The 18,590-nt window shown below is 36.1% G+C and overlaps 1 protein-coding gene across 1 annotated transcript in view; it reads left to right on the forward strand.

Moving 5' to 3' along the window:
* The first annotated feature begins 3,954 nt into the window (after positions 1-3,954).
* Positions 3,955-18,590, forward strand: part of LRRC2 (leucine rich repeat containing 2) — a 52,844-nt gene continuing 38,208 nt past the window's right edge. The window contains exons 1-2 of the mRNA XM_009998069.1: positions 3,955-4,079; positions 12,763-12,973. Coding sequence (XP_009996371.1) covers positions 3,955-4,079; positions 12,763-12,973 — 336 coding nt within the window. The remainder of the gene's footprint in view (positions 4,080-12,762; positions 12,974-18,590) is intronic.

The raw sequence follows: 18,590 nt of genomic DNA on the forward strand, positions 1-18,590 counted from the left end.
TGGCTAGGGAGAAGATCATCTGCACAGAGAACTGTTTTCTCCACAAGTGATTTTCTTGTAAATTACATCTTTGCTTTCTCTTTATGGTCCTGATCCCTTTTCCCCCACAAAGCACTGTGCATTCTTTATTATATATTAATGAAGAGTCTTGCTTTTGTGATCCATCTTGCTAGTAACTCATAAGACTAAATGAATGTTATAACCATGCAACATCTAAGAAAGGTGTGCTGATGTTCTACAGCCTAACTTAAACCTAGATATCACCCAAGAAAGATGTTATTCATCTGCAAACTCAGTGTAGTTATGAAGTTGGGCCTTGCAGATGCAGATGATGGTTGCTTTTGTGGTCAGAGCTTGTCCATAGTGAAAGCAAGGTAGCCTGTTTCTTGACTGAGAAACACTTTGAGTATGGTTTTTGTTTTTCACAGAATCACAGAATGGTAGGGGTTGGAAGGGACCTCTGGAGATCATAGAGTCCAATGCCCCTGCCAGAGTGAAACTTCAGGTTTTGTGAAGTGGTTTGTTTTTTTTTTGTTTGTTTTTTGTTTTTTTTTAACTCGGTGACAAAACCACTGTCACTGTGATTCAGCAAATCAAGAGCCCTGTGAAGGTTGCTGGGTGATCTTTCTGTAACTGTAGATAGCAGCAAATTTTCACATTTGTCCTGATGAAAATTTCTAAAGCCTTAGGCACTCTGCAATCTGATAAGGATTTGTGGCTTTGCTATTTATGAAGAGACTAATCCTGAAGAGTTATGATGGACACCTCTCACTTCCTAGTCAAGTTCCTCCTCTGCTTGGTTTTACCATTGAAGAAAAACCCTGAAGCATGGCAGCCTAATCCAACATGTGGATAAAAGCTGTATGATTTTTTTCAACCTGACTATCTAATAAATCAATATCTCAATAAAGAACAGATGATATAACCTGGAAGACAGGAAGGTGGGGAACAAATCAAGGGAAGAGGGCACTTGCAAAGTTTATTCAGACTTTGTGTTGATTAAGCCTGTCTAGCTCGAACAGAGGTCAAATGTCCAGTTGCCACTTCACTGTCAGCAATTCAGCTCCTGCAATAGCTCTTCTGCCAAATCTCATTGCTATGAATAGGTCAATTAAAATGAATTAGGGTGCAGGGTGGCTGCTGGTTTTCAACTCCTGTGAGGGGCTTGTCATTGAGTTTCTTGATTTGTGTAGCAGGGAAGAGAGTTTTCTTTTATGCGGTAAATAGTTTCCTGTAAATTATTAGTGAACACTATTTAGAAAGGTGCAGCTGATTTAGATAAGTCTTTTCGCTGAAAATAAGGTCACTGTTCTCATTATACTGCTATTAATGGTCTTTTGACTCAGCTGTCATCAGCACTGAGTTACAGTTAGGTAGAGAACTATTTTTGCTTCATTGTTATTGTTCATAAAGATAAACAAGCAACAGGAGGAACTTTATGAAAAGCAAAGACAGCAGTTTATAGAAACATCTTAAGATACAGAAGAGTGTATAATAGAAAAATGTTGTCTCTGACCAGCCTCTGTGCCTGTATTTGGAGGTATTCACTGAAATGACAAATAAGGTGGACAGGTAGGAACTTTTCCTCTTGGTTTACTTATGTGTTATACTTTTTAGTCCATGCTGTGCATTTTTCCAGAGGACACGATCATGTTTTTCTTCCTCAGAGGCAATTCTACCTGTATGTGTTATGCATTACAGAGATGTATAGGTGAAAGAAGGGGGAAAAGGACAGTTACGTAGTTCCAAGAGGAAAAATTGAGAATTTCTCCTTCCTAGCTAGTATTTTGACAGAAGGACAGACAATAAATAGCTACAACTGAAAGATGTAGAGCTTTGAAAAAAATATCACAGTAAGAATGGACACAAGCTTGAAAGGAACCGGTCAGGGAAGGGGAAGATTTCTTCCAAATGATCAGTAGATGGTCCAGCAGAGTTTTCTTTCTTTATGTATTTACTTATTTACTTAAAGTTTATGAATACTATAATAAATGGGGTATCTGGTGAAACCTCAAAAAAAGTGTAAGTAACTGATTTCCCTTTTCTTTCTTTTATCTCAGTAGAAGCAAAATATTTTAAAAGGCTTACAGCTTCTGCTTTGTAGGAGTTTTTCGCAGTGGTCCTGCACAACATTTTATAAAGAAGTAATAAAAACAGAAGTCCTCTTTAGACAAGCTAGTTGGATTTGACAAAAAACAGTGTACTATGATGATTTTACCCTCACCAGTGACTCTAAGCAAGAGAGCACAGTTTTACCTATTTTATCACTATTTGTATCTGTACTTTCATTACTGATTTAATAGAGGATTTATATCCTTTTTTGGTACTGAACCATTGCTATAGTTTAGTAAGGAACACCATGTTGCTAGTCATACTCTGTTTCAGAAGGTAGAAATCTAAGGTCTTCATTTCTTGTGGTTGTTAAAGATTCTACAGTGATTTTGCCCTTGAGTTAAAAGGAGAGTAACATTCATATTGGGTCAAGTTCAAGCACCATGGCTGCTAAAGACAATGAGGGTTTTGTCACGGACTTCAGAGACTTGGATTAGATAGTTGAGCTAATGTTAATGGTATGGGTTTCAACAAGGCCGAGTGCTGGGTCCTGCACTTGGGCCACAACAACCCCATGCAAAACTACAGGCTGGGGGAAGTGTGGCTGGAAAGCTGCCTGGCAGAAAAGGACCTGGGGGTTTTAAATGACAAGCAGCTGAATATGAGCCAGCAGTGTGCCCAGGTGGCCAAGAAAGCCAATGGCATCCTGGCTTGTACTAGAAAGAGCATCCTGACCTGTATTAGAAATAGTGTGACCAACAGAAGTAGAGAGGTGATTGTCCCCCTGTACTCAGCACTGGTGAGGCCACATCCAGTTTAGGGACTCTCTATTCAAGACAGAAATCAAGGTGCTAGAGTGAGTACAGAGAGGGCAACGAAGCTGGTGAAAGGCCTAGAGAAAATTAGGAAAAATTTTTTTTCACAGAAAGAGTGGTCAGACACTGGAATAGGCTGCCCAGGGAGGTGGTTGAGTCACCATCCCTGGATGTGTTTAAGGGTGTTTGGATGTGGTGTTGGTGGATATGGTTTAGGGGAGAACTTTGTAGAGTAGGGATGATGGTTGGACTAGGTGATTCCCAAGGGTCTTTTCCAACCTGAATAGTTCTATGATTCTATGATTCAGTAGGGGCAAGGTTCCTGCAAGGAGTTTCAGTTGAAAGCCTGGTAAACTACAGTCCAGTTCAGCTCTGTTCTTAATTGTGCAGGATCTAAGACATTGATACTGAGCCTGCAATTGTGGGAAGGTATTTGAACACCTACCTTATCTCTGCCTTAAGTAGGTTTTCATTGTATGTTACAGGGCTGCCCTTCAATGCCTTTCAGAGATAAGCATCTAGTTGTGCAAACACTGAAAATTCCCAAATTCCAGTGGAACAAGATGCTTCAGTGTATAAAGATTAATACATTACAAAACAAAAATTGTTTTTGCAAGATTTACAGTGAATAAATTCTTTATGACCTCTTTTTTTTTAGTGTTACATACATTGTTAAAAAGACAAAATATTTAAAGTTATTATCATTAGTGTTACTTTATCACAATAGTATTTTTTTACAACTATGTCATTATCGTGGAAAGGGAAAAGTATAAGGAATGCTAGAAGAGATAAAATCAATAATTACCTGTTGCTGTAGATTTTATGTAGCCTATTGTATACTACATTGATTAGTGCAAGCAGAAAGCCCAAGATTAATTAAGCAAGCATTAATTAGCATACTCTGTTAATACTTTTTATTACTTAAGATTTTTTTCCTAAATAAATATATTGAAACATGATATTATTATTATTGTTGTTTTTGTTGTTGTTTTCATTGTTGTGATTGTTTTTGTTATTATTTTCATTATTACATTCCTGAAGTGTTCATGATAATTTGTTCTTGCAGGAGAGGGTTAATGTCAACAGTATGGGACATCAGGTGATAATATTTGACTTTTCTGTCATAAGAGGACTGTGGGAAACTCGAGTTAAGAAGAACAAAGAACGTCAGAGGAAAGAAAAAGAAAGATTAGAAAAAAGCTCATTGGAAAAGTAAGTTAACTTTTCTGCTGTTTGTTTTAACTGAATCTATTATTATTACCAAGTAATATTGCTATATACTAAATGTTATCAGAGGATTTAATTTTATTTTTTTTTCATTTGGTTTCAGCCATTTCTTGCCTCCTTTCCTTAAGTGATTATAAGAGGGAAAGATGATAACCTTATGTGCTCTGAGGTAGCTAATTTCAGCTGCCATGGTTTTTGCCAGTAAAATATGTTAAGCTTAATTTGTTATTCTGACTTGAGTGTTCCGTGAAAACTATACATACCCCATTTTGATTTTTCTTGTGGTTATTTGTCTGTAACCGCCCTTCCAGCTGAAAGAATGGAGCTTGACTGCATAATCTGCTCTTTTCTACTAATGAGGTCTAAAGTAATTCTGTTAATTTCCCGCACCAGCAGAAGATGGGGAATTTGGGGTATGATACAGAGAAGTAAAAGGCTCCAAGTACAGTTTCAGCATTCACAAAGCATTTTTGTTTTCTTCCTTTAGCTTCCTATCTGCAGGTAGTACTTTGTCTTCATGCAATCAGATTGATTTTCCGTTAGCCCTCGTTCTTTCAGAGCTCCTGGAAAAAAGGGAGGAAACACATTAGACTTTGTTTCCAGAATGTGAATGATCAATATTTCACCCATTGAAATGAATGGCAACATTCATGTTAATTCTTATGATTCAGGCCTTTTAAAATGGTGAAAGCTGGTCGAATAATGGTCAAAGTCACAAAAACATTAACAATGAAATACAAAATTCAGTTAAAAGAAGAATTATCTTTATTTTGTGAGGTCCTAAAGGTAAGCTTACAAGTTATTTCTTAAATGTTTTTCAGTGTTTCCAAAAATCAGTTCAGAAACAGGACAAGATTTTGTTTGTTCTTCACTTGAAAGTATAGATAAAACTGTAATTGTAATTAAATGCTTAATAGAAATAGTATTTCCCTTTAGAAATAAATTTCATTATTTTAGGGAGTTCCACGTGTGACCAAATTCTGGTATTCTACTCAGATTGGAATGTAACCACTGTGAGTTAAGTCCGTTGAAATCAATGCTAGTAGTTACTGTCAAGTCACAGCCAGAAAATATTTTGGAAGGGATCATGACCCAAAATTATAATTCCAAAAAGACAGTCAAAGAAGGCAGTTTCCTGAATTGAGGGTTGCATGCCAGCATTTAAGATTCTAGCTATTTACTTTTGCCAGCAGCCAGAGAGAATTCCCAAGTAGGGCCCAAATTAATAGAGTTTCTCTGCAAAAATACTTGTGTAACAGACGAGTTTGGAATCTGGCTTGCTGTGGCAGCTTTTTTTTTTTTTTTAAATCAGGTTTTTCTCGAAGAGGTTATAATTCTCTGATGCCCTTGAGATTGTGCAGTTCCTCATCAGCTGTGTTGCTGTGTAAAGTGACCTGATAATAGGTAGTATGTATTATTTGAGGAAAAACTACCAACTAACCCCTAGGGAACTCTGCTTGCCTTGGAGCAAGGTAATTTCATTCAAGCAGCGTCAGTAAGCAATCACATGTGAGATATTTCTCTCTTCTGACTGAAGATTTTCTGAGAGGAAAACCTCACAATAAATGTGAACCTTGAACTATGCTTGCATTGATGGTGAGGTCTTGTAAAGATCTGGGGAATTTACAGGTTTAGAGCAGATGTTAAAACAATCGCCAACGAGAGCAGATTCTGGAGATCAGTTTGCTGAGAATGTTGCGAAAGGATCATCTCTGGCCTCTTAGATACTTGTGTCAGGTTATTTTCAGTGGAGCTAATTCAGTCCCCTTTTTCCCCTCTGGTTTTGTGGGACTGTGGAAGTACCACAGTTCAAGGAGCCTCTGCTTCTAGAGGGAACATATCAGCCAGCAACCGAGTATAAAAGAAAAAGAAACAGTACAGTGTTGTGCAGAAGTATTTTACTTCATGTCCTCCGTCTCATCAGAAAAAAACCCCATTATAAATCTCCTATTGGATTTGAAACACAAGCTGTTACCAAAAATGTGCACTGTTGCATGGTTATCTGCACTTTTATGAAAGTCTGTGTTATAGAAAGAAGTTTGCATTTATAGCATTGTTTCATATTTCATCTTCTAGATTCTGGTAGTGGTGAACAATCTTATCTTGCACTGTGAAATTCTGAGTGCTGTCAGACTAACTTCATGTGGTATGATGATTGAACTAATTCATTTTTTTTCCTATTTATCATTTTTGTTAGAAAGGGAATGAAAGTGAAAGTTTATGGCTAGTTATTTTTTAAAAGATTGTAACACGTTAATCCGTGTAAAAAGCAGGTAAGGTAAACATTGAAGATTGACAAATAAAGCATTCAAGTGAGGAAATGCAGGATATATTTGCCCAATTTATCTATTCCAGTCTTTCCTGTGAAATGGCACAACCTCCACTGTCCACCAACCAAACATACAGCAAAGATAACAGTCACCTCTTCTGTGAGTCTCTTCTCTGAAATTATCCTCTCAAACTTTGCTTAGTCAAATGTGCATGTATCACTTTACTGACCAATGCACTTCATGAATGTTAAAAGTCAAAAGAAAACTTTCACTCCACAGGCAGAAAGTGACTTTAAAAAAAAATAAAATCATTTGTCTCTATCTCTCTGCCAAACTTCACTGTTTATTCACTTTATTTGTACCTGAACCAAGATTTCATTAGTGATTATTATCTTTTTTCTTCCACTCAATACCTAATTAAAACAATTTTAAATCAGGAATAAAACTCAAACTGCTAGTCCTTAGCCCCAGATACAAATAACAGGCAACAAGTTAGAAGTAGATCTGCAGCACTAATAACAATTTAAGTTATTTGCCTTTTTTCTTAGACACTTGTGAATACAGACTTTGTATTTAATAAAATGCATGTAAGTGGGGTGAAAGATAAAAACTGCTGCTAAGCAGCAATCCTTTACAACCCATAGAAAATCCAGACAGAGGGACTGAAATTAAATCCATCTCAGAAACAAGTGTTAAGTGTCCATCAGGAATGTTAGGCTGAGCTGAGCTTCAATTTAACTATGCTGCTCTAATAAAAATTTCATAGGATTATTTAATGATCTGGTGTGGATAATGACTCTGATTTAAACATCACCCAGGAGTACTAACTTTGTGTCTCTCTGTAGTTTCCTAGATTACATGTGTATTGGCATCTAATGAAACTTCTTTTCTTTACTTAAGAAGCATAGTTTTTCCTCAAGACCTAATCAGACATTCTAGCAGTGGGTAACTGCATAAGGAAGAACTCTCCAAAGAAACCCAGCTACTCCTCATTTACTGGAATGTCTCTGAAATCCCTATTAATGCAGACTCCTTGTTTTCCAAGCTGGTTCCTCCTTCAAAGGGTCCAGTAATGTAATTTATTCTACAGTAATTTTTTGCACGAGGTTAATTTGATTAGTGTTTTTCAGGGAGAGTAAAATACCAAGCAAAGAAATCCATATCCTCAAAAGGATTGTTTTTATAATACAAACAGTTAATTACATGTTGTTAAATCTCTTTGCTGCAGATATACTCCAATAGTGAAGTAATGTTTTGGGAATTATTACCTGAAGACAAGTTCAGCACTAATGAAAATGGAAATACTTGAATATTCCACTTCCCTGCTGATCCTGTTTCATATTTGAGTTGTATGTCCTGAAAGCTTACTAAAAAATAGCTATGTATTGGAAATAGTTTTCTAGAATTAACATTTCCTCTATATCACAGAATCACAGAATTGTTCTGGATGGAAAAGGCCTTTATGATCATCAAGTCCAACTGTTAACCTAGCACACTGCCAAGTCCACCAAAAAATCGTGTCCCTAAGCACTGTAACATCTACAAGACTTTTAAACACCTTCAGGGATCATGATTCAATCACCTCCCTGATCAGCCGGTTCCAAAGCTTCATTAACCTTTAAATGCCTACAGTAACCATTTACAGTCTACAGTAGTGACAGGTGTGCTTTTGTGTTACAGATCAAAAGTATGAAATACAGCTTTTTTTGGGGGCAAACATAAGCAGCACGCAATCTGCCTTTTTAAAATTAGTTGGACTATTTGCATGTATGGAGTGGAAATTCTGGAATAGCTAGCTGAATTGGAACCTTAGATATTAACTGGGTCCTCTGTCCAGAAAAAAAATATTTTTGTGTCCACACTCCTACCTAAATTTAGCTTTGCTTGACTAACACCTAATTTTTGAATACTTAAAGGACAGTTTTTTCTTAAATATGACTGCATTTGTTTGATCAAAAAGTAGAGGAGGATCAAAGTATTTTATTACTCAACAGTAGTAAAAAGACATAAACTTCAGGAGAGCTGTGATTTTGTAACCAATTTATTTGTATTTATCATATGTGAAAATGTGTTCCTGTATTATCAGGAGCCTTTCAAGTGCCAAGACCAGAAATTTGTGTATTTCAAGGCTCATTTTATTTGCGTGGCTTTTATTTTTTAATTTAATTTTTTTTTTTTCTACACTAGTTTAGATGCCTTTCCTATCTTTCCTGAAAATTCATGCAATAGGATACAGATATTATAAATGTAGTGGTAATTATATTTTATTTGAGGATTGTCACTGAAGGAAGACTTTAAATGTTCTTTATTTTCAATAAATATACTTTAAGAAGTACTATGAACTAAATTTTTAAAAAATGACAGAGCTCAGTGACAACCATGTAGTGGAATAGATTTCTTTGGTTTGATCTCAAATATAACTCTCTAATTACAGCTTTGTAATCTTTGCTTAACAATACATACTGTCTTCATATATGTCACACTTCCAGACCAAGAAGGCTCATACTGATTCATTCGGTTAGTGTGTACCCAAACATACAAACTGGAGTTATAAATTGTTAGACTCCCTGCTCTTGGGATATACCAGGTTTTAATTTTGAGATGTAGTGTACAAAATTACGCATGCTTGTTGCTCCATTATTAATTCAATTTCCATCTGTTCAAAGTGTGCTTGGACATAGTACTTAGCCTGGCATTCTTTAAAAGCTTAACAAAGCATGTTGTCATCATTTAATGTATGTGTAAAGCAGAAAAAACACAGGATTTCCACATCAGTGCGTGATATCAGTGTTGAGTTTCTAATTAGATTTAATTTTTAATGTCTGTCTTCTGAAGTCAGTATTTCACTGATTGATTTATTTAACAGTGGTGGTTGTTATGTGCACTGTATTTTACTTGGCTAACAATATACCATGACTTCCTGAGATCTGTGCTTTGTACATGTTATCAATAAAATGTCAGGTCCCTTCTTGCCATTTTCTCTATGCTTTGTTGTGAGAGAGTAAAATTTTATATCTGAACCTTCTGCTGTTGTGTTCCTGGGGTCTACCAGACAGAGACAGCACTGAGGTGTAGTAGAGCAGTTCAGTGTCTTAGTTTTTATCAACAGTTAGACTCTTCAACCTCTTATTTCTGTTTGTTAAGTTTCTAACATTCTTAGAACTTATAGTGAAAGAGTAATTCATTTTTTTGTGCATGAGTGAAGAGCAATGAATTAAAAAAAAAACATTTTGGGGACAAGCTTTTTCAGTGCATTGAATTTTGCACTGAGATAAAATGTTTATTGTTTTGATAGAAAATAAGGAATTCTGTAGAAATAAGAAGGCAGTAATGAAGAGTTAAGTTTCACAGAGGGATGGAAAAGCTGTATGTGGAGGACTGGAGCAGGATGTGAGAAACAGCAGTACAGCAGTGATAAGTAAAGTTAGAATTAGAAGTTTTAGAAAAAAAAAAAGGGAGTTTTGGTTCTTTTCAGTTCCTTTTAATGTTTTAAGTTTGTTGTTCTCTTTCTTGATGATTAAATTAACTTTTTTTCCCCCTGCTCTCTTCACCTCACACCCACATTACACAGCAATACAGAGCTTTTATACCTCATTACCTCTACTTACAGGTAGATTAGTGTTGGAAAAAAAGATGAGTAGGAGGTTTGGGCCTGTTTATTTTTCTTATAGAATACAAAAGTGTTACTGTCTAGCTTTTCTAGTTATCTTTTGTTATTATGTTGTCTGTCCTTTGTTGTGTTAGTAGTCTCTTGGGTCCATATGACAGATAGAATAGGCAAAATCAACACTAAAAAAAAAGAATAGCTTATGTGTCAAAGCATCTGAAAGAGGTGTCTCAAGTTTCATGTTTACTAATATGGAATATTCTGTCATCTAAGCACTTCTATATTGCAGCTGGAAAGGATAACCTGTGGTAGGGCTGCCTAGGTGTCTCGCTCTGTAACCAGAAGTATTAGATGCATTGTGTTCAAGGACCACAAAAGGAGCTAAGGAGCTGTGGCTTTTCAAATTTATTTTCATGTCTTTGTCATATCAAGGAGCTTCAGAATGATTTTGAGATGTTGTGGACTGGTGGTGAACTCTTTCTTGACTGTACTAGCTGCTTTAGTACCCCTCTAGGTGCTCTCTGAGTTGAATGTCTTGCTGGGCATGTTCTCTGTCCAGTTTTTTCCTTCCCAGCTCATTTATGTATCACAGCTTGCTGTGTTGTTAAGTAGTCCACAGTTAGACACTAGGAGAAATGAGGACATTTACTTTGAATATATACTTCATTCTCACACCTCCTCTGTTAACATTTTAAATATTAGAAAGTCTTCCAGATGCCTACTTGCAAAGAGTGTACTGATCTCTCTAGTGAAAATGAAACCAGGGTTGAGGAACTTTTCTGCAGCTCTCAGTAACTTCTTTATTTCTTTCCTGCTCCCTTCATACCTTGATCCATTAGTTTTCTCCTTCTGATGTACAGGAAATGTTTTTCCTTTTAACTTGCATACCCACAAGAACTGACTTTGGTTTTTTTTTGTTGTTTTTCTGTTTGTTTGTTTGTTTTATTTATTTTTTTTTCAGTCCTGAAAATGCCTTCTCATTTCTTCATTTAAACATAAATGACACTTTTTCTTTTTTTGATTTTTCTATTTTTGGCAATGAGTGATGAAGAGTTCTTTACTGCGGTTTTGTTAGAATGTGCTTACTCAGGGGTGTCTTCACACACTCTGCCAGCACTTTAGCCAATGAGCTTCACTTTAACCAGCTTTGCTTTTATAGGTAGTTCATCTTCTGAAAGATTTGTAAATGCTTTTCCTTGCTTTATAAAGATGTTCCTTGGGAGTACATAGTGGTCATTATTATAGAAGGGGCTTTCTGTAGCTCCCTGGCGACCCATGTATAGTGTACTGCTACTTGAAGCTAAATCAGGTCCTCTAATTGTTTCTCAGATTAGACTCTCTGATAAACACCATACATAGTTTCAAAAAGTGTGAAGTGTCTGCAGTGTGTATGCTGTGTGTATGCCTATCGCTAGTCTCCTGCTGTTGCTGTGCTCTTTGCTTTCAAGTCTCTCTAATATCCCCTGAGGTTTCAGTAAATGCCACAGTTTGTGGTGGGCAGTTTACAGCTGTCTCAATTATACCTTTCAATTTAAGCATGCAGTTTTGATGCTTAATGTTTCATTTTGATAACATGAGTCAACTCTGGCTTTTAACTTACATTACTTTGTTCCTATAAATATACTCTGCCCTTCAGTTTCTATCTTGTACCTTGTTGAGTGTCCAAAAATTACTTATTTTCACCAACTTTAAAAGATGCCTCTTATACCTAATATTGCAACTGATTTATTTTATGTGACTTATAACTAGACATTCTCTTTTGTATGTCTTTGTTTTAACACCCTAGCATTTTGGCAAAAATCCCTTGCTTAAATAGGAATATGTGTACAGATTTTGTTACTTCCTACTTGAATTTTACGAACTTGCATCTCTTTATAGGATATGCCATTTTTTACTTTCTTTAGGGGGCACTGTAATTTGTGACCTGCTTCACCTGCCAGTTTTCTTCAAGTCTTTAGCTTAAAATTTTTGCTAAAAGGTAGAGATCACCTAAGTTAATCTCATGTAGCACAAGACTATAGCATTTAAAGTGTGAGATCAGTTTTATGATGCAAGGGGCTCTACAGAGCCTTCCTTTGGTATGAGGAGGGCTTACTTCAGTTAATCAACCTGTTCCTTAATTGACTAAGTTGAAATAAATATTTCCTAAATTATTTTGTCAGTGCTTAGTTACAGCAAATTGAATTTTCACCTGAAGCTACATGGGTAAAATTTTGTCCTGGAGGTGAGCCTAAGCTTACACTAAAGTGGAATCTAAAATTAGCTGGCATGTGATAACCTTGACCTTTACCTCCAACTTCTTAGACAGTATTGGAAGATAATGTGTAAAACATTAAAATAGATCATTTTATTTAAACAAGAAAGGGCAGGGAAAAGGGAGTATATCTAACTTCTTGCTTGCAAAAATGACTTTTTTTTTTTTTTAATTGAAAACTGTTGCATATATCACCAGGTTCTTATATTTTGCTTAAATTGATTTTGTTCTGTGATAATGCATTTCCTGCCTGATTGAAATAAAGGACAAATTCATGCTGGTTTTGGTGACAATGCACTCAGTCTCCACTTTTCTGTTATTCCCTGGGTGTCACGGTATTATATGCAGTAGATTAGATCCTGTTCATCTGAATTCTACATGTAAATCTGGAAAATAGGTTGTTGTTGTTGTTATTATTACCTTTAATTGAATAATTATACTTTGTTAAATATTTGTGCAAACAAGGATTAAGCTTTAAGATTTATTTTTTGTATTGGGCAAGCAGATTCACATAACCCCTTTGTGGCACTATTTCAGGATAAAACAGGAATGGAATTTCATAGTAGAGTGCCGGAAGAAAGGCATTCCTCAATCAAAATACCTCAAGAATGGCTTTGTAGACACAGATAAGAAGATCTTGGACACTTATGGAAAGACTTCTCAGCTCCAGAGAAGGCATGATTTGTCAAATGAAACAAAGAAAGAAAGAAACAAATTTATTTTTCAGCTTTCTGGAGAGCAATGGATGGTAAATATAATGCAAAATATTTTTTTTTTATTTTTAAAGGTCTTGGGTAGCTTAGCACTGTAACTTTTAATCCCGCAAAACTTTTTGCCAATGTATATGATACTGATGCTTTTTCACAGAGTTAGAAGTGACAAAAATAATTTCCTGTCTTATTGTGAACTCGTATTTTGGTTTTCAAATATACTTACATTAAATTCTCTATTGATACATGTAACTTAGGCCTCTCAAAGATTTTGATATAAGCAATCACATTGCAGTAAGGTGCCCTCCTCTGACATTCCCAGTGGATAAAAGATGAAAATATTATTCAGCTTTGTTGGCTTGTTGATGTCTTCTACTACTCAGAGATGTCTTCCTCCTTTAATGGTGTGATAATATTTTTCTCAGTCTCTGTTCAAATCCAAACAAATATTAGCATCAATCCACAATGATCTTGCTGAAAAAAAAAAGGCACTTTTTAGTTGATGTTGTCATTTATGTGAAACACAGTTTGGAACTGAGCTCTGAATTAAGGCTGTTTTTAAATTCAGCAAAAGCTGTATTAGAGATGATCTGAAGTTTTCTAGAGTTGCTGAAGCTTTGTCTGAAATGTATTTTGAATAATGAGTGCTTTATGAATGAGAAAGTGAAATTAGAATTATTACTTTTATTTAGTTTATAGTTTAAAATATATTTTCGAGATTTTCATTACAGAAAATGCAAGTTAAAAAATCAGTTGACATAGTGGCTAAAGTTTACTAAACCAATTCTTTTGATTGACCTGAAACAATCATCGTCCCATATTTGATCTTGAATATGAAGGCATTTTCTTTTTCAGTTTTCATTTTTTCCTGGCTTTCCTACTTTTCTAAATAAACATAAAGTATATGAAATTTCAGGAAAATAGAAAAGCTTGGTTTCCAACCCGCTCTAGTAAGGACACTGTTTTGTCAACTGATCTAAATAATATATGTGGTAGGCTTGGTTGCTGTAGACCTAACATGTCTTCTGTTTCAGAAACCTTTGATATTAACAGTGATGTTAAAAATGTGTAGTCTTTTACTACATAATTTCCTAAGTTGTAAAATTTTTAGGTACTTCAGAAAAAAAAATAATAAAAAAATTATAGCTCCTTAGACACTGATGTAGTACCAACTGCAAATATTTTCAGTGTGTCAGGGAGGAGAAAGCTGCATAACTAAACTTTTCTGTTGCTTATTCTCTTCTGACAAACCTAGCCTATTTGTTTTATAAGACCATTTTTTTTCTTAAATACAAATATCAATTAATTACTGTTCCCATCTGAAAGAAATGCACCACGCAGGGATGTAGCAACTTCAGTAATAAATATTTGGATGGTATGTAAAAAGGGAGGAAAAGACCACTGAACCTTGAGGCTGTTGTCACACCTCCTTTTCCAGGTAGAAGTCTGACAGACAAATGTAAATCTATCTCACCACTGCAATTTTCAGCCACTATACATAGACAGAAGCTAACCATCCTGGATAGGCATGGCCAAACTGGTACCCAAGCTACGTAAGACTTCAGATTCAGAGGAACTCACTCTGTATAAGGTTTTCAAGCATTAATGTTTTATACTAAGCCTACTTACATCATCGTAGTTCAGAAGATTGCCATTAAATTATTGTGACCATGCTCTTCAAAAACTGTTGTGACTTCTGATGTCTAGAGACTCAAACTCCATGTCTCAAAAAATTAGCCCAGAAGTGAATGGTAACTAGTAAACATAGTGACCCACAAGGATTTATGGACAAACAGAAAACAATTCCTCCAAATCATGTACTGTAAAATCAAGCCCTACTTTCTTTCACTAGTACTCTGTACCTACTTGTCTAATCTAGTATTTGCTGTATGAGCTTTATCTTTCCTTAGCTATGTTAAAATAATTACAGTGACAAGAAACACTGGATGTCCACATAATGAATACACATTATAATTCCAATGACATTTGAGAAGTGGGAAAGAAGTGCTACATCTTCCAAATGTTCAACTCATTAATATATTTGTGTAAAAAATAGATTACAAAACCTAAATCATAATTGACACCATAGGTCCCAGTTACCTAATATACTGAGAGAACTGTCACATGTCCACAGATAATTTCATATGCATATTTGTAGCCTGTGTAGCTTTGGTTGAATTGTCTGTAAATTCATTTTGGCTAAGTACACTTTTTTTTGGTGAGACAGTAATAGGGGAAGAGAATGTCATGTCTGATTTTGTCTTTGGTTTGAAAGTAGTAAGTGAGATTAAAAAAGCAGAGTATGTGGTATGATATGTGGTATAATCCCTAAAACATTAATGACATTTCTGCAATAAGAGAAAAGACGTTTCCTTCAGAAATTTATCAAGTGGATTCTCACATTTTTAAAATCATTGTTAGCTGTTGGAGACTGACAATGTTCCTCAAGGATCTGCTTGGTAGGGTACCATGGGACAAAGCCCTGGAGGAAAGGGGAATGCAGGAAAGCTGATCCATATTCAAGGATCATTTCCTCCATGCCCAGGAGCTATTTGTCCAAGTGAAGGGGAAGGCAGGCAGGAGAGCCTGGAGGCCTGCATGGATGAGCAAGGCATTCCTTGTTACAGTTAAATGTGTATGTAGAGAGCAGAAGCAGGGCGAGGTGTCCTGGAAGGAGTACAGAGAAGTTGTCAGAGAAGCAAGGGATTGCATAGGAAAGGCCAATGCACAGATAAAATTGGACCTGGCCAGGGATGTTAAGAATAACAAGAAAGGTTTCTATAGGTATGTCAGCAATAAGAGGAAGAAAAGAGAAACTGTGGGCCCACTTTGGAAGGAAACTAGAGACTTGGCCATACAGGACATAGAGAAGGTTGAGTTACTCATTGACTACTTTGCCTCAGTCTTCACTGGCAAACTTACACCACCCCAGTTAGAGAAGGTGAAGGCATGGACTGTGAAAAGAAAGATCTCTCCACTGTAGGTGAAGAGCAGGTTCATGACCATCTGAAGGACCTGAAGATGTACAAGTCTATGGGCCCTGAAGGAACTGGCTGATGAATTAGCAAAGCCTGTGTTCATCATATTTGAAAAGTCTTGGCAGTGTGGAAAAAGTCCCACTTACAAGGAAAATGGGAAACATAACTCCCATTTTCAAGCAGAGAAAAAAGGAAGACCCATGGAACCATAGACCAGTCAGTCTCACCTCTGTGCCTAGCAAGATCATGGAGCAGATCCTCCCAAAGGCTCTGCTGAGGCAGTTGGAAAACAAAGGGGTGATTGGTGACAGCCAAAATGGCTTCACCAAGGGAAAATCCTGCCTGACTGATTTGGTGACCTTTTACAATGGGGTCACAGCATTGGTGGACAAAGGAAGAGCAACTGACATCACCTGCCTGGACATGTGCAAAGTTTTTGACACTTTTCTGTAAAATATGCTGGTATCAAAACTGGAGCATTATGAATTCAATAGATGGACCATTCAGTGGATGAGGAATTGGCTGGATGGTCACACTCAAAATGTTATGATCAATGGCTCAGTGTCCAGATGGACACCAGTGATGAGTGGTGTTCTTCAAAGGTTGGTCCTTGGACTGGTGCTATTTAACATCTTTGTCAGTGACATCAGCATTGAGTGCACGCCTTCCAATGCCTGAAGGAGGCCTACAGGAAAGCTAAGGAGGGACTTTTTGCAAAGGCTTGCAGTGAGAGGACAAGAAGTAATGGATCAAAACTGGAAGAGGGACATTTAGGTTGGAAATTCTTTAGTGTGAAGGTGGTGACACATTGGAACAGGTATTCCAGGGAAGTTGTGGATGCTGCCTTCCTGGAATTGCTCTAGGCCAGGCTGGATGGGGCTTTGAGCAACCAGGTCTAGTGGGAGGTGTCACTGTACATGCAGGGGGGTTGGATCTAGATGATCTTTAAATTCTCTTCCAGCTCAAACCATTCTATGATTCTATGATTTTGAAGGATTGTTCATCTTCTCTAATGAAAGCAGGTTTGATTTTATCCTTGTCTGCAGGCATCTGAACCATGTCACAGTATCTTAGTGAAACAGGCAGTTCACTTTAATCTGGATGAGCCGGATAATGAGGCTCAATGATTGTGTGGCAAGGTCACAGTAAATGTATGATACAGAGAAAGAATGAAAGCATATGATGGTTAGGAGACTACTGCTCAAGGTGATATAATGTATGTAACAGTAGAACAATCAGAAAAAGTGAATGACACCAGACAGGCTTTCCCTTCATTAAAAATTTGACAGAACTCAGTTATATTACCACATCAGTGAGTTGCTTTAATTCTCCTATGCTTACAAAGCCCTTTGGACTTAAAGGCATGAGATGGGTGACTGTGTCACAAGTAATCTGAGGTTCCTAAGGTATCTTTCAGAAAAAAACTTTTTATTTATTTCAGCATTTTCCAGGCAAAACCACCATGAAAAAGAGTTGTATGAAACGTTATACTCTTGAATTGTATATTTGAATCATCTGCCTAGAAGAGAATGATGAAGAGCTGATGAAATACTTAATTGAGATCCTCTGTAGATGTAAACATGTATCTGCTGAATTAATTTAGTTCTTCAGAGTAGTGGCACTGTTATTAAAACAAAAATCAAACCGTGGTTAAATAATGCCATGAATATTCATATGAATTTTTCAATGAATTCACTGTAACTCTGTTTTTCCCCTTTGTTTAATGTCTTCTCCTAACTAATGAATGTTCATTCTCAAGTGGATCAGTGGATTTTGAATAATTTTTAGAAAATTATCAGGAAAAACATATTTTTAAATTTTTATATCAATATTGACAAACGAAAGGTGATGATATTCACTCAAATACAGAGCAGAGGTGTTCTTGGTTCTACTGCTTTACCTAAGCAGAGGATTTTGATGCATGTCTACTTTAAACAACTTTAATGTAAAAGGCGAATAACAAGTAAATGAATGAGTGATGGTAAAATTATTTACCAGTAAATCAGGACCTTCTTGTGTATAATTTTTCACAGAAAAATGGAGCAAATTATTTACTACATTTGTATTTATTCTCTCTGCTTTATTGTCAAACGTCTTTTCACAAAAAAAAATAAAAATCTTTATATATATATTAAAAAATCCATATTTGCAAACTTACAGTTGCAAAGTGTAAAAATGATTATAAGATATAAAGAAATAATCTCAAGAAAGACAGTAAGTCAGAGCAATTGGCAGAAGAATGCAGCCTCTTTCTATTTTCTTTAAGTATTTTATGAATTTATTTCAGTTGATGCACAAGAATATCTTGGTGTTTTAAACTGCCCTTAGAACAAAGGTAATATTTTTTTTATTTTTTTCATGATTTTTTTTCCCCCCTAAAACTAGGAAAGAGTTTGATCTTAATCTGAGAGAGTGTTTTGTGCGCTACACTGTTTTCCATGTGTTGGGAGTTTCTGGGATACTCCCTTCATTCTAGAAGAACAGCAAGGCTATCACCTTCATAGGGGCAAGTGTTTCCCTCTGCTCACTGCTTTATCTGCCAGTACAGGCATGGAGATTGTCTATTGTGACAACAACGTACAAAAACCTAGTAGATCAGTAGAAAGATAAAGGCAGACCTGATCTATGAAGAACTAGAGTGACAAATGATATCTCTTACCCAGACGTCTTTTTCCCT

Source organism: Chaetura pelagica, unplaced genomic scaffold (genome assembly GCF_000747805.2).
Source record: "Chaetura pelagica isolate M959 unplaced genomic scaffold, ChaPel_1.0 scaffold255, whole genome shotgun sequence".
NCBI lineage: Eukaryota > Metazoa > Chordata > Aves > Apodiformes > Apodidae > Chaetura > Chaetura pelagica.